We start from the raw sequence: 12,041 nt of genomic DNA, 5'->3' as shown, positions 1-12,041 counted from the left end.
CCACCCAGCAACTCCTCCTCACACGCCCACAATATATTTTTATTTCTTTAACCATTAATTGTCCTGGAAATAGCATGATCCTTAAAATAAAGACTTTAAACTATTTAAGATGTTTTGAAGTGTAAAAGGTTTTATATTATCGGCATGCAGTGCAACTAAAGAGATTAATCTTTCGAGTCTATGCCTAAATTAGGGATGAAACTAAAGACTTTGATTAAGTTAGAAAAGATTTACATATATCTATATACTATTTGATGTAAAACTTATTTCTACCATAATATGTATATGAATATATTATTCTCTCCCGCTTTGATTGTAAACAAATATTTACTTTTAATCAAAGTTTCCTTCCCTCTTCGAAAATGCCCGATTCATCTGCCTCAACAAATGTACAAAGTGAACCGCCGGTAAACTGGCTTTTTGTTTTACTGTAAATTATTATAAAAACCAAGATCATGCTTTGCTTACTTTGACCAATATTTTCAAAGTAAAAATAGCTCATCTCAAAATATGTGGCCTATGTCCCATGATCATGTGTCACATATGACAAATCGTGTCACATTTTTACCCTTCTGCCAACACATTCTTGTTTGTCACTATCATGGATGGGTCTATAAAATATTAAGTACCCTCTTCCTATTTTCTTCGAAATTAAAGGCCCCAACTTGAACAAGTAGCCTTTTCTATATACTCTCTAGTTTCTTTGGGAAACACAAAAAAATGACTCTTTCTTCCAATGGCAAAACCAATTTCTCCCTTGAGATTCCCACCATCAAGTTCACTAAGCTCTTCATCAATGGAAAATTTGTTGATTCGATTTCAGGTTCTTCACTAATTTTACATCTTCTCTTCTTTTTTTTCTTTCTATAGATCATTCTTTTTCTTCTTCAATAATACCCCTTTATTTTATTTCAAGTTTTTTCTTATATTTTTTTAATATGAAAATGTTAAGAATTACTTGATGATAAGTTAGTATTTTCCCATTCACAATAATTTGAATAACCATATTTTTTTTATGTATAGAGTTTGATTGAATTTCATTGCTTCTCAAGCTTATCATACCTTCTAGATTATTAATTTATTGGTTTTAAATTTTGGAGAATGTTAACTTGTGTCCTTAAGGCACATGTTAAAGAACTAAAAATAGAAATTATTAAATGCTAATTTGTGTATTTTGACTTTTGAAGCATTAAATTTCTTGTATCATTAAATGTTGAATTTCTATTTTGGTATATCTTATCATGTGCCCTTAGGGCACATGTTAACAAGACCCTTAAATTTTTCCTCTTTTGTTTATATCACACTAGAACTTTGACCCATGCACCGCATGGGTCTAATTAGGTGTAATATGTAACAATAAAAAATAAAATACAAAAATTCTAAGAGCATTTTCAATAAGAGTAGTATAGGGAATTTCATGGACTAATTATTCTATATTTGTTTATGTGCTTATTTTATATTTTATATATTTTTTAAATAAATTTGGAACCACATCATTTTGTTTACTTATTAAAAAAAATTGCTGATAACTAAAGGTTAAAAAATTGATGATAATTAAAGGTTAAAAAAAATTTAAGACATAATCAAGAACATAAACTTAAGTAGACATCCATAAATAAATAAAAATTGTGATTAATTCTGCCGTTCAAATTTATTGAAAACGGGGTTAACATATTAGGATTCCTAAATTCTTTCATAATTGAAGCACATGTTTTAGCGGTTGAAAGATTTTATTGTAAGTAAGGGATGCAGGTTCGATGACAAATCTGTATTTTTTTTTAATATAAAGCTGCAATAAAAAGAAAGAGAAAATGAGAGGGGAAAAAATTTGGTTTAGGGTTAGCTTATGTTAGCAAGCTTATAATATAAGAGATTATTGGTTTTTAATTGTTTAAATTGTGCAATGAAAATTGATGGTGCTTAATTGTCGTATGAAATCTTTCCTATGAAAGTTGATGGAGCTTAACACTTTGTGGACATAATTTACATCACAATTGGTTTGCTAGTGCATATTGTATCAATTGATCATCGATTAATATTAAATCTGCAATGTTAAAATCAAAGTAATGAATGTGATTAGTGACATGACTATGGTTGTGTTTCGTTGTATTGCAAAAAAATTGATTTAGCAGAATTGAGTTTGATAATAACTTTCCGAATCACACGTGATAATAACTTTCCAAATCTCACATGATAATTATTCTCTAAATTTATGATCCGGTAGAAAAAAAATCATTGATCAGGAAAGACATAAAAATATTTCGTGATGAATAATATAGTCAACAATAATTTTGATATGATATACTTTTAAAATTGATGGTGCTTATCAATTATTGCACATAATTTTAATCACAATTGGTATACTTGCCATAGTGGTTGGAAATATTGTCTTTCATTGAAGGTTTGCGGGTTCGAATCCTAGTCAAGACAAAATTGTATTATTTTTTAATAAAAATTGCAAGATAAAATGGAGGGAAAATAGGAAAACAAATTAGGGTTTAGAGTTTGCTCGTGTATACAAGCTTATAATATAAAAGATGAAAGTGGAATGATAATATACGGCACGCAATTTTACACATATAGAAAATGAGAATATGAGATGAAAAATGAAAAATCATGTTGCATAGTTTCAATTCAATGGTTGGACTTATGAGGTTAGATAAGAGTTGGCCTCAACCGTAATTTACTCATTCTTAAATCATGCTAGTATATGAGGTCCACAACTAGGGTATGCTAAATAAACACAACTAAATTAATGAGACAGAGACTTTTAACTTTTAAGTTTTGTTTGTACTCATTTGTTAAAACAAAGTTTTGTTTGGACTCATGAAATGTGGTAGAATAGAACCGAGTTCCATTGTTGTCATAAAAGGAATCGTAATATTTGGATATTTAAATGAGTCATACTCACTTTGGTAGAGGTGAAAATAGGCCAGATCAGAGGCTTATGGCCTAGTCTACATATGCTCTAGTTAGGCTAGTCTATTTCATTAAATAGAACAGACCAAAAAAAATAAATTATAAATCTATTTAGCCAAAAAGGTCAGACTGCAGGCCATTAAAAATGTCTCTTAGGCCTACTAGCCCGGCCTAGTTAAGTTAATATATGAATAATATTTTTCCTACTATTATTTTTTAATATATTAAAATTTGTACTTTAATTAAATTATAAATCTATTAATTTTTTTAGTAGTTTAGGTTTATTAGTCTACATTAGTTTTTCACATATATATATAAATGTATTATTAAAAACCAGAATTGAAATATGATAACATATATAGTCGAATTTTCGAAAATATCATGTTAAATATCAAAAGCAACATTAGTTTATTAGTTCATAAGTATATTTAAAAATAAATATAATTATTTATTAAACATGCTCATGTGAAATATATTTTTAAATAGGCTAACAGACTACATCAGACTTTCAAAAGGTCAGACTCAGGTCTAAAAAATAAGTCTACGATAGGCCACAGGTCAGGCTCAGACCTTCGATTTTTTGACAGGCCAACCTCAAGCTTGGCAAAGCCTAGCTCGGCTTAGCCCATTCCCAACTCTACTCTCCGACCACTATTATATGCAAATAGACCACGTACATTAGTTTTCCAATTAACCTAAAAAATGATATTTTTGCTTATAATAATGACCAAAGAAAATAGTAACTAGTGTTCTTTCCCCAAGACACGTGTCTCTAAGACACACACAAATTATGGATATAAAAAATGTAAATTTTACATTGAATATACAAGTTTCAATGTAATTTTACCATATTGAATTTTTTTAACTAAGTGCTCTGGAGATATTAGTTAGCATTTTTCTCTGAAATTTGAGTAGAATTAGTGTGTTTATGTGAGACAAGAGTATCTAATTAACTTGTTCAAGATTAGTGTTTAAAATTCGGACAAAGTTAAAACAACTAATTATCACTACCTCCTTTTCAATATAGAAGAATTTTTTCCAAAATTTTATTGTCTCATTTTATAAGAGTCTTTTCAAAATTTAAGGTGTGGTAATTAAATTTTCACAAAACTACTCTTCTTAAATGAAGAGAAACGAAAGATCACAATTTATTTATCTTAATAATTTAAAGGTAATTTTGAAAAATAATATGTATATTATTGACAAATTTAATGTAAAGACTATTTTTCTTAAGAAAAAATTTAACATGTGTCCTAAAAGCACATATTAAGGTACTTACTAGAGAAAATTAGTTTGAAAATTATACATTCAATTTTCTTAAAGTCAAAATTTGATTTTTTTTTCAATAGAAAATTTCCATTTTTGAGTTGTTTATTATGTTTCTTAATAACAAAAATGGAAAAACAGGAAAAGAGTTTGAGACAATAGATCCAAGAAGTGGAGAGGTGATAGCGAAAATAGCAGAAGGAACAAAAGAAGATATTGATGTTGCTGTGAAAGCGGCACGTGTCGCTTTTGATGATGGTCCATGGCCTCGTATGCCCGGTGTTGTATGTTATAATTCTCTCTCACTCTTTAGATTTAAATATTCATTTTTTTTTACGAGATTTGAATATTAAATTATTGTGGAATAATTATCTTAAATTTAAAAAGTGGAATTTAATGTTTAAGAAGTTAAATGCACAAGTTTCAACATGTTGTTTCTACTTTTGCTTCCTTAAAAAAAAAATTAGGTGAAATTTAGTTTTTGAAAAAAAAAAACATTTTATCATTAAAATAAGATAATTATTGAGACACTTAATGAAAGAAATAATATAACTTTTTTTTTTTGACGAAAAATAATATAACTATTGTTTCTTGGAATTTTCTTCCCGGAATGCACGCATTCTTTTTTATTTTTTATTTTTATGATGAAATTATCTCTTTGGATGTCACAAATAGTTTTGGATTTATCAGAAAATAGAAACCATTGACCAAATGAGAAGAATATAAAAAGAATAATGTACTTCCAAAGTCCTACAAATATCTCTTGACCAATATTTTCACGTCACTCCTTGACAATACTCTTTATTTTTAAGGTCATCTTAACCGATCTCTTAGATTTTCGTCGTAGTGATTTCAAAATTCCTGATCTCTTAGATGCCCAAAGAAAATAATAAAAGTAAATTTTATATTTAAAAAATAATTTTTATATTTTAAAAAATAATCAGAAATGCTAAAACTTTTTTTCTTCATATTTAATGTATTAATTAATGTCTTTAGTATAATAGTTAATTAGCATTTTCCTTGTCTTTAAAAACACTAAACATGTTGGGTCGGTTTTGAATGGTTCCAACGAAAGTTTCTCATCCCACTACCCACTTTCTCACCATACTTCTGGAAATTTCATTTTTGCTCTTGGTCAAAAAATTCGGAACGCGTTTTTCGAATTTTTTTAGTTCAAATTTGGAAAAAATTCGGAAAACACATTCCGAAGTTGTTTTTAAAAGCAAAAACAATTCGGAAAACGCGTTCCGAATTTTTTGACCAAGGGCAAAAATGAAATTTCCAGGGATGTGGTAAGAAAATGAGTAGGTGGGATGAGAAATTTTCGGTTCCAACTTCAACCAAATTAAATTATCACGGAATGGTCCAAAATCACCCTAAAAGTGGGGGATCACCTCCCATTTATTATTTTTAATGAGCTGACCTCACACCTAGCAAATTGAAAGTAAACTAGAAAATGATAGCATAACCCTACGTTTAATGTTAAATAATGGATTTAATTTAAAGGAAAATGTTAATATATGTCATAAGAACACGTGTTGATCTAGCAAATGTAAGTTCCCGTAAGTATAGCTAAGTTGATTGAGACATTGCATGTAAAATACAGTGACTAGGGTTCAAACCCCGTACTTCCACTACTTCACCTTAAAAAGTGAAATTATAATCATTAGGTTACTTGACAAAAAAAAAACGTAGCAAATGTAGAAATTATTTTTTAAAAATTATGTATTTTAAATTTTTAAGCATTAAATTTCTTGTATTATTAAATATAAAATTTTTATATTAAGATACTTTAACATAGTAACGTATTTAAACCAAATGTGGCATATAGGTGGTTGATGCGTAATGAAGTTAAGTCTTTTTTTTTCACCACTAGTATCCGGCCTACTGAACCGTCTAATTTGGTTCGGGGATCAGTTTTGACATTAAACACTGGTCCTTTCTACCAAATTCAGCGTCAATCACCACTGAACTAACTAACGATTTATAGTGTAGTTAAATCTTACTCCAGATACATTAACTTTTCATTGAATTTAAAAGCCAAATTTCTCTTATAATAAATACTAGATGGAGTAGTCCCCATGAGCTTGGCTAAGTTAGTATCACATTTTATATAATGGGGTCGAAATTTGAATATCGGACACCCCAATTATCCACCTTAAAAATGAAATTTCTAGTCATTAAATTACCTGACAAAAAAACTAGATGGAGTATAATCATGAGTATCAAATTCCATTTATACTCGTGACAAAAAAGTGCAAACCTACAAAATGCAAACATAACCATTTACACCATTTACTCCATGGATACTATTATAATTTGTTAATATGCCTTTGCAAAAAGATAATACCACGTGAAACACGTACCTTCTCCCACAGACTCGAGGTTTTAGATCCACAACTTCAGCCATCATCAAAACTATTCATTTTATTTTAAAAATTAATAAAATATTTAGGAAACTATTTTTATGATGAAATTTTCCTTTCTTTGCCCCTATTTTATAAGATTCGCATTTTAAGATGGAACTGTTCCCAGATTCTGCGCCCTTGAGTTCACTACTTAAGTAGCGAAAAGAGTATTTTTGAAATTTTCGAGGACGAAGGAGGACTTTCCAAGAACAGAAGAAGAAAATCTCAAATTTTTAAGTCTAAAATCTTAACTTAGACAGCTCCACCTTTGAGTCTCCCCCACGTGTCAATGGATGCTTTTTCTCCCGACCCTCCTGATTCTTTTATACCTCCCAATATTCCAATTTTACCCTTGCAGAAAAATTCGGTTCGCAGAAACCGAATTTTTTCTAGTGCAAATTCAGAGTAAATTTCAGATTTTAGAAACCGAAATTTATTTTCAAGGCAAAAAAAAAAATTCGGTTTCTACAAACCGAAATTTTTTCAAGGGTAAAATTGGAAATTCAGGGGTATAATAGAAACACGGGGATCGGGAGAGAAAACATCGTGTTAATGTGTTTGTCAACCTATCATGTGACTCTGTCCTTGGTGAAAAATAGTCCAATAATACTTTTGGGCTATTACTTAGAAATATGTTTCTATAACTTGTAGATCACTGTCACTGGGTCCACTCCACGTTCTTTTATATTTACCAGGGATTTTTAATTTTGGAGTTAATTCTTTACCATAAAAAATTTATGTAGTCAAATGCAAATCTTAAAATAATTTAGTTTACTTATCTTATCTTACATACTAATCTGTTTCAAATCTGTTTCTTAGCTCACCAACTGCGCTTACTAAGTGGGACTATCCATGAATAATGCCTAATTTATATAGTTCATAATACAAACTACAAAGTAAAACAGAACATGACAGATGACATGATTAAAATATGTTACATATGCTTTTTTTGGTTCCATTCCTTTTATGAGACATATTAAACTTGACATGATTTGTTAATTAATCAGGCAAGAGCAAAAATCTTGACGAAATGGGCAGATTTAATTGAACAAAACATCGAAGAATTAGCAGCATTGGATACAATAGATGCCGGAAAATTGTACAGTTTCTGTAAAGCTGTTGACATACCTGGAGTTGCAGATACATTACGTTACTATGCCGGTGCTGCTGATAAAATTCACGGCGAGGTTTTAAAACCTGCTCGAGAGTTGCACGCGTATACTTTGATGGAACCGATTGGAGTTGTTGGACACATTATTCCTTGGAATTTTCCTAGTACTATGTTTGCTGCTAAGGTTGCTCCTTCTTTGGCTGCTGGTTGTACTATGGTTCTTAAGCCGGCTGAACAAACACCTCTCTCTGCTTTGTTTTATGCTCATCTTGCTAAGGAGGTAAGGTTAAAGAAATTTGATTGATTTAGTTTTCAAGCATAGATCCTTAATTCATTTAGTAACATTATCATGTGTGATATATATATTCGGATATTTTGATTTATTCATTTAGTAACATTATCATGTGTGATATATATTCGGGGATTTTGATTTATTGTGGTCGGAATATTTTCTTATCAAACATAATTGATTTGTAGATGATTTCAGAGTCTATTTAAGATTTGTTAGGTCACCCGTAATTAGGCTACTCAGGTCACACTCCAAAAATATACATTGTTGAGCATGAGATATTAATCTCATTCACACTACTAGAAAAATGTGACTATCGAGGTTCAAAAATGAGTAACATCCGTTATAATCGATGATTCACCAACGGATTATCAACAATCATACGATCGTCATAAATAAGGGGTTAGACAATCATTTTGTAATTGATGCCTTCAATAATATCCATCGGTAATAAGTTGTTTTCTTGTATTGTCACATTTGATATGATCTGAAAAAGTATTTATAAGTGGAAGACATCTCATACTTTATAAGTTGATTTTGTCGTACGTGTTGAGAAGCTCTTGCAAACTAGGAATTAATCTAAACTGAGTTTGATTTGATTAATTTTAATTGCTTTTTATCTTTTGAAGGCTGGAATTCCAGATGGAGTACTCAATGTAGTACCTGGATTTGGTCAAACTGCAGGAGCTGCAATAAGCTCACATATGGACATTGATAAGGTACCATTTAATTATCAAACATTTGAAAAAGTACCATGATTTAAAGCTATATAAGACTAATGCAATTGCATTGGTTGTGTTTGTGCAGGTTAGTTTTACTGGTTCGACCGAAGTAGGACGTGAAATAATGATATCTGCAGCTAGAAGTAATTTGAAACCAGTTTCACTTGAATTAGGAGGAAAATCACCCATCTTAATATTCGATGATGCTGATGTCGATAAAGCTGCTGAACTTGCTCTCTTAGGCATCGTATTTAATAAGGTGATTTTTTTTCCTTCAGAAGATTCTTCTATCTAGATATCTTTTCATGTCGTTCCATGCTGTTGCACGGCTCATAGTTAACAGATAAGCGGGCAGGTTGCTCAAGCGGGGCGAGACCCCCTATGATATAGTATAAGAGTAATCTTATAAATTGGATTGTAGTATTTTAACAGAAAGGTAAAGCAGTCGCTCTGCGGTCAGAGTCTCAGAGATAAAGGCACAGTTGGTCAAACTTTGTAATCAAATCTCAAGTGTTCTTTGTATCTGTTTTCTTTTAAATCAGAGTCTTTTTTTTTTTTTTTTGACAAAGAGTCGTTGTTGTAAACTTGTAATACTGACATTTACATTTTACGAACAATCCAATTGTATAGCTTCTAACAAGTTTTTTTTTTATTTTTTATTCTTGTGTGGTTTTAGGGAGAAATTTGTGTTGCGGGTTCTCGTGTGTTTGTTCAAGAAGGAATCTATGATGAATTTGAGAAGAAGTTGGTGGAGAAAGCAAAAGCTTGGGTTGTTGGTGATCCTTTTGATCCCAAAGTTCAGCAAGGACCTCAGGTATGGATAAACTTATCGACACACACTTGAAAAAGTTGAAATAACAAAACAAAACAAAAAACCAAGACGGTAAAACTAAAATTAGTTACTAAATTTGACGTCTGTACTCTGTAACAGTTAGCGACAAAATTAGATATAGAATTTACATTTTTCCGTTTCTAAATTTTTGTCCGTATTTCATTTTTTTATAGTGTATTATATTTCTAGTTATCAAATATGAGCATTTCTATTATAGGTTGACAAGAAGCAATTTGAAAAAATTCTTTCCTATATTGAACATGGAAAGAAAGATGGAGCAACCCTTTTGACAGGTGGTAAAAGAGTTGGAAACAAGGGTTACTACTTAGAACCTACAATTTTCTCTAATGTTAAGGTGAATTTTAACTCGAGAAAAATATTATAATTGTAAGTACTTTTTCAGAATATTCAAAAGATTAACTATCATATTTATTTGTCTTTTCCTTTTTGTTCATTATAATTTGATTAGGAGGACATGCGTATAGCACAAGATGAAATATTTGGCCCTGTCATGGCACTTATGAAGTTCAAGTAAGTTATATCTTTCTATAAGATTAAATTTGTTACTGATCTCCATAAAATTATGATTATTCAATACAAAAAAATTTGTTATTTTTAGTTCCGCGAAATACAAAATATATAGAAAGATGAATATGAGCGAGCCCTTTTTATCAAGAAATTTTTTAATATTTTTGGAGGCCTAAAACGATTGTCTTGTTGGCCTTATTCATAGGTCAACCTTGCACATGGGTTGGCCTGGTGATGAAGGCTTCGAATCTTGGAGTGTGCTCCTCTCATGGTTTCAGATTCGAATCCTACCAATGTCACTTTTTCTGTTGGGTCAGTCCATGTATTAAAAAAGTTCTGGTATTAAATGGACCCCTGCTAATGGACGGTGAAATTGTTGTCCCTCATATTAGTCGTCAGTCCTAGGCCGAACATTGAGTCTTAAAAAGAAGATCTCAACCGTCAGTTTCAAATGAAACGATTGAGAACGAAAATTATGCAACAACTTACCGCACCAAAACCCTTATTATTGTTGTTGAAGTAATTCTAATAGTACAAAAAGAGATTTTATATAGTAAGATTGTGCATAAGTAATGAATTCATGTACATGAATAAACTATAGGACAATTGAGGAAGCAATTAAAAGTGCAAACAATACAAGATATGGTTTAGCAGCAGGAATTGTGACAAAGAATTTGGACATAGCAAACACTGTTTCAAGGTCTATTAGAGCTGGAATTATTTGGGTTAATTGCTACTTTGCCTTTGGAAGTGACATTCCTTATGGAGGGTACAAGATGAGTGGTTTTGGAAGAGATTTTGGATTGGAATCATTACATAAGTATTTACAAGTTAAATCTGTTGTGACTCCCATTTACAATTCTCCTTGGCTTTGAATGTTGTTTGTATTTGGGTTATGTGTATGTGAGTGTGAACAATAGTGAATAATAATGGATCTTTTATATGTATAATTCATCATCATAATAATAACATTGTAAGATCTTATGTTATATTACATGCAACCAATTTTGTATGTATATCTTTGCTATTGTTTTTTCTTTCTTTTTTTTAGTATTAATCATCAAAGGAAATTTTGACAATTAGCTATAGATTAGTAGATGGTACAAAAGTATAGCATATACAAATAATGCAGTAAACATGTAAAAAAATATAAAAACTATATACAAAAAAATATAAGATAAATACAAAAAATAAAAAAATGATACAAAACAAATTATAGATAGAAACAAAATAGAATAAATTATACGCATAAAAATAGGAAAAAAAATAAAAACATTATAGAAGTTTAGACAATAATAAAAACAAAATTATAAAAAAAATATAGAAAAAAAAAATCGCATAAAAATAAGAATATAGAAAATTAATTAAAAAGGAATACTTTATAAAAAAAATAAACAATATTTTTCATAAAAAAAAAAAGAAACATAAACAATATTACTTACTATCAAATTTACTACTAACCACTAATAATAATAAATAGTAATAATAATAAAGTAAATTAGTATGAAACTTACTAAATTATCCTAAATATTCCTAATAAAATTTATAATATTTTATTAAAAATATACACGGGACCATTATTTCTCACTAAAAACATAAAAAATTAAATAAATAAATTTACAAGAAAAAAACACAATAATTTCACTTATATATATTAACAATATTATATAACAATTTTTTAAATATTTAATTCTAAATAATTTTTTTACCTTAATATAATGACAAACTTATATATCAAATAAAAGTCAATAACAATTCGTACGAGTCTTTAAACTAATTTTCGCACAAGTTTTTAAACTAGTTATTTTTTTTAAAGATAAAAACATGTATTTTTATAAGAGGAAAACAAAAAAAAATTAATTAAAAAATGATGTGGTAAAGACATTTTTGTTTCCGCTTGTTCTCCACGTAGTATTTTTTGTTTCAACTTGTTCTCCACGCAATAAATAGCTTCTACCGTTTACTA

General features: G+C 29.5%; 1 protein-coding gene across 1 annotated transcript; it reads left to right on the top strand.

Moving 5' to 3' along the window:
* The first annotated feature begins 620 nt into the window (after positions 1–620).
* Positions 621–11,091, top strand: LOC123885370 (aldehyde dehydrogenase family 2 member C4-like). Its single transcript, XM_045934645.1, has 9 exons — positions 621–823; positions 4,327–4,469; positions 7,601–7,984; positions 8,623–8,712; positions 8,801–8,974; positions 9,392–9,529; positions 9,765–9,902; positions 10,017–10,078; positions 10,677–11,091. Exons 1-9 carry the CDS (start codon positions 721–723, stop codon positions 10,948–10,950), a joined length of 1,506 nt encoding a protein of 501 aa, XP_045790601.1. The 5' UTR covers positions 621–720; the 3' UTR covers positions 10,951–11,091.
* Positions 11,092–12,041: the final 950 nt, after the last annotated feature.

The sequence above is a fragment of the Trifolium pratense genome, linkage group LG5 (assembly GCF_020283565.1).
Source record: "Trifolium pratense cultivar HEN17-A07 linkage group LG5, ARS_RC_1.1, whole genome shotgun sequence".
Lineage (NCBI taxonomy): Eukaryota > Viridiplantae > Streptophyta > Magnoliopsida > Fabales > Fabaceae > Trifolium > Trifolium pratense.
Note: the sequence above shows the minus strand (reverse complement) of the source record. Positions and strands in the feature narration are given on the sequence as shown.

Excerpts from the sequence above, each read along its gene's own strand:
- LOC123885370 (XM_045934645.1), top strand. The coding sequence starts at position 721 with ATGACTCTTTCTTCCAATGGCAAAACCAATTTCTCCCTTGAGATTCCC. Across the intron at positions 4,470-7,600 it reads GGCCTCGTATGCCCGGTGTT|GCAAGAGCAAAAATCTTGAC; the intron begins GTATGTTATAAT and ends TTAATTAATCAG. Across the intron at positions 7,985-8,622 it reads ATGCTCATCTTGCTAAGGAG|GCTGGAATTCCAGATGGAGT; the intron begins GTAAGGTTAAAG and ends TATCTTTTGAAG.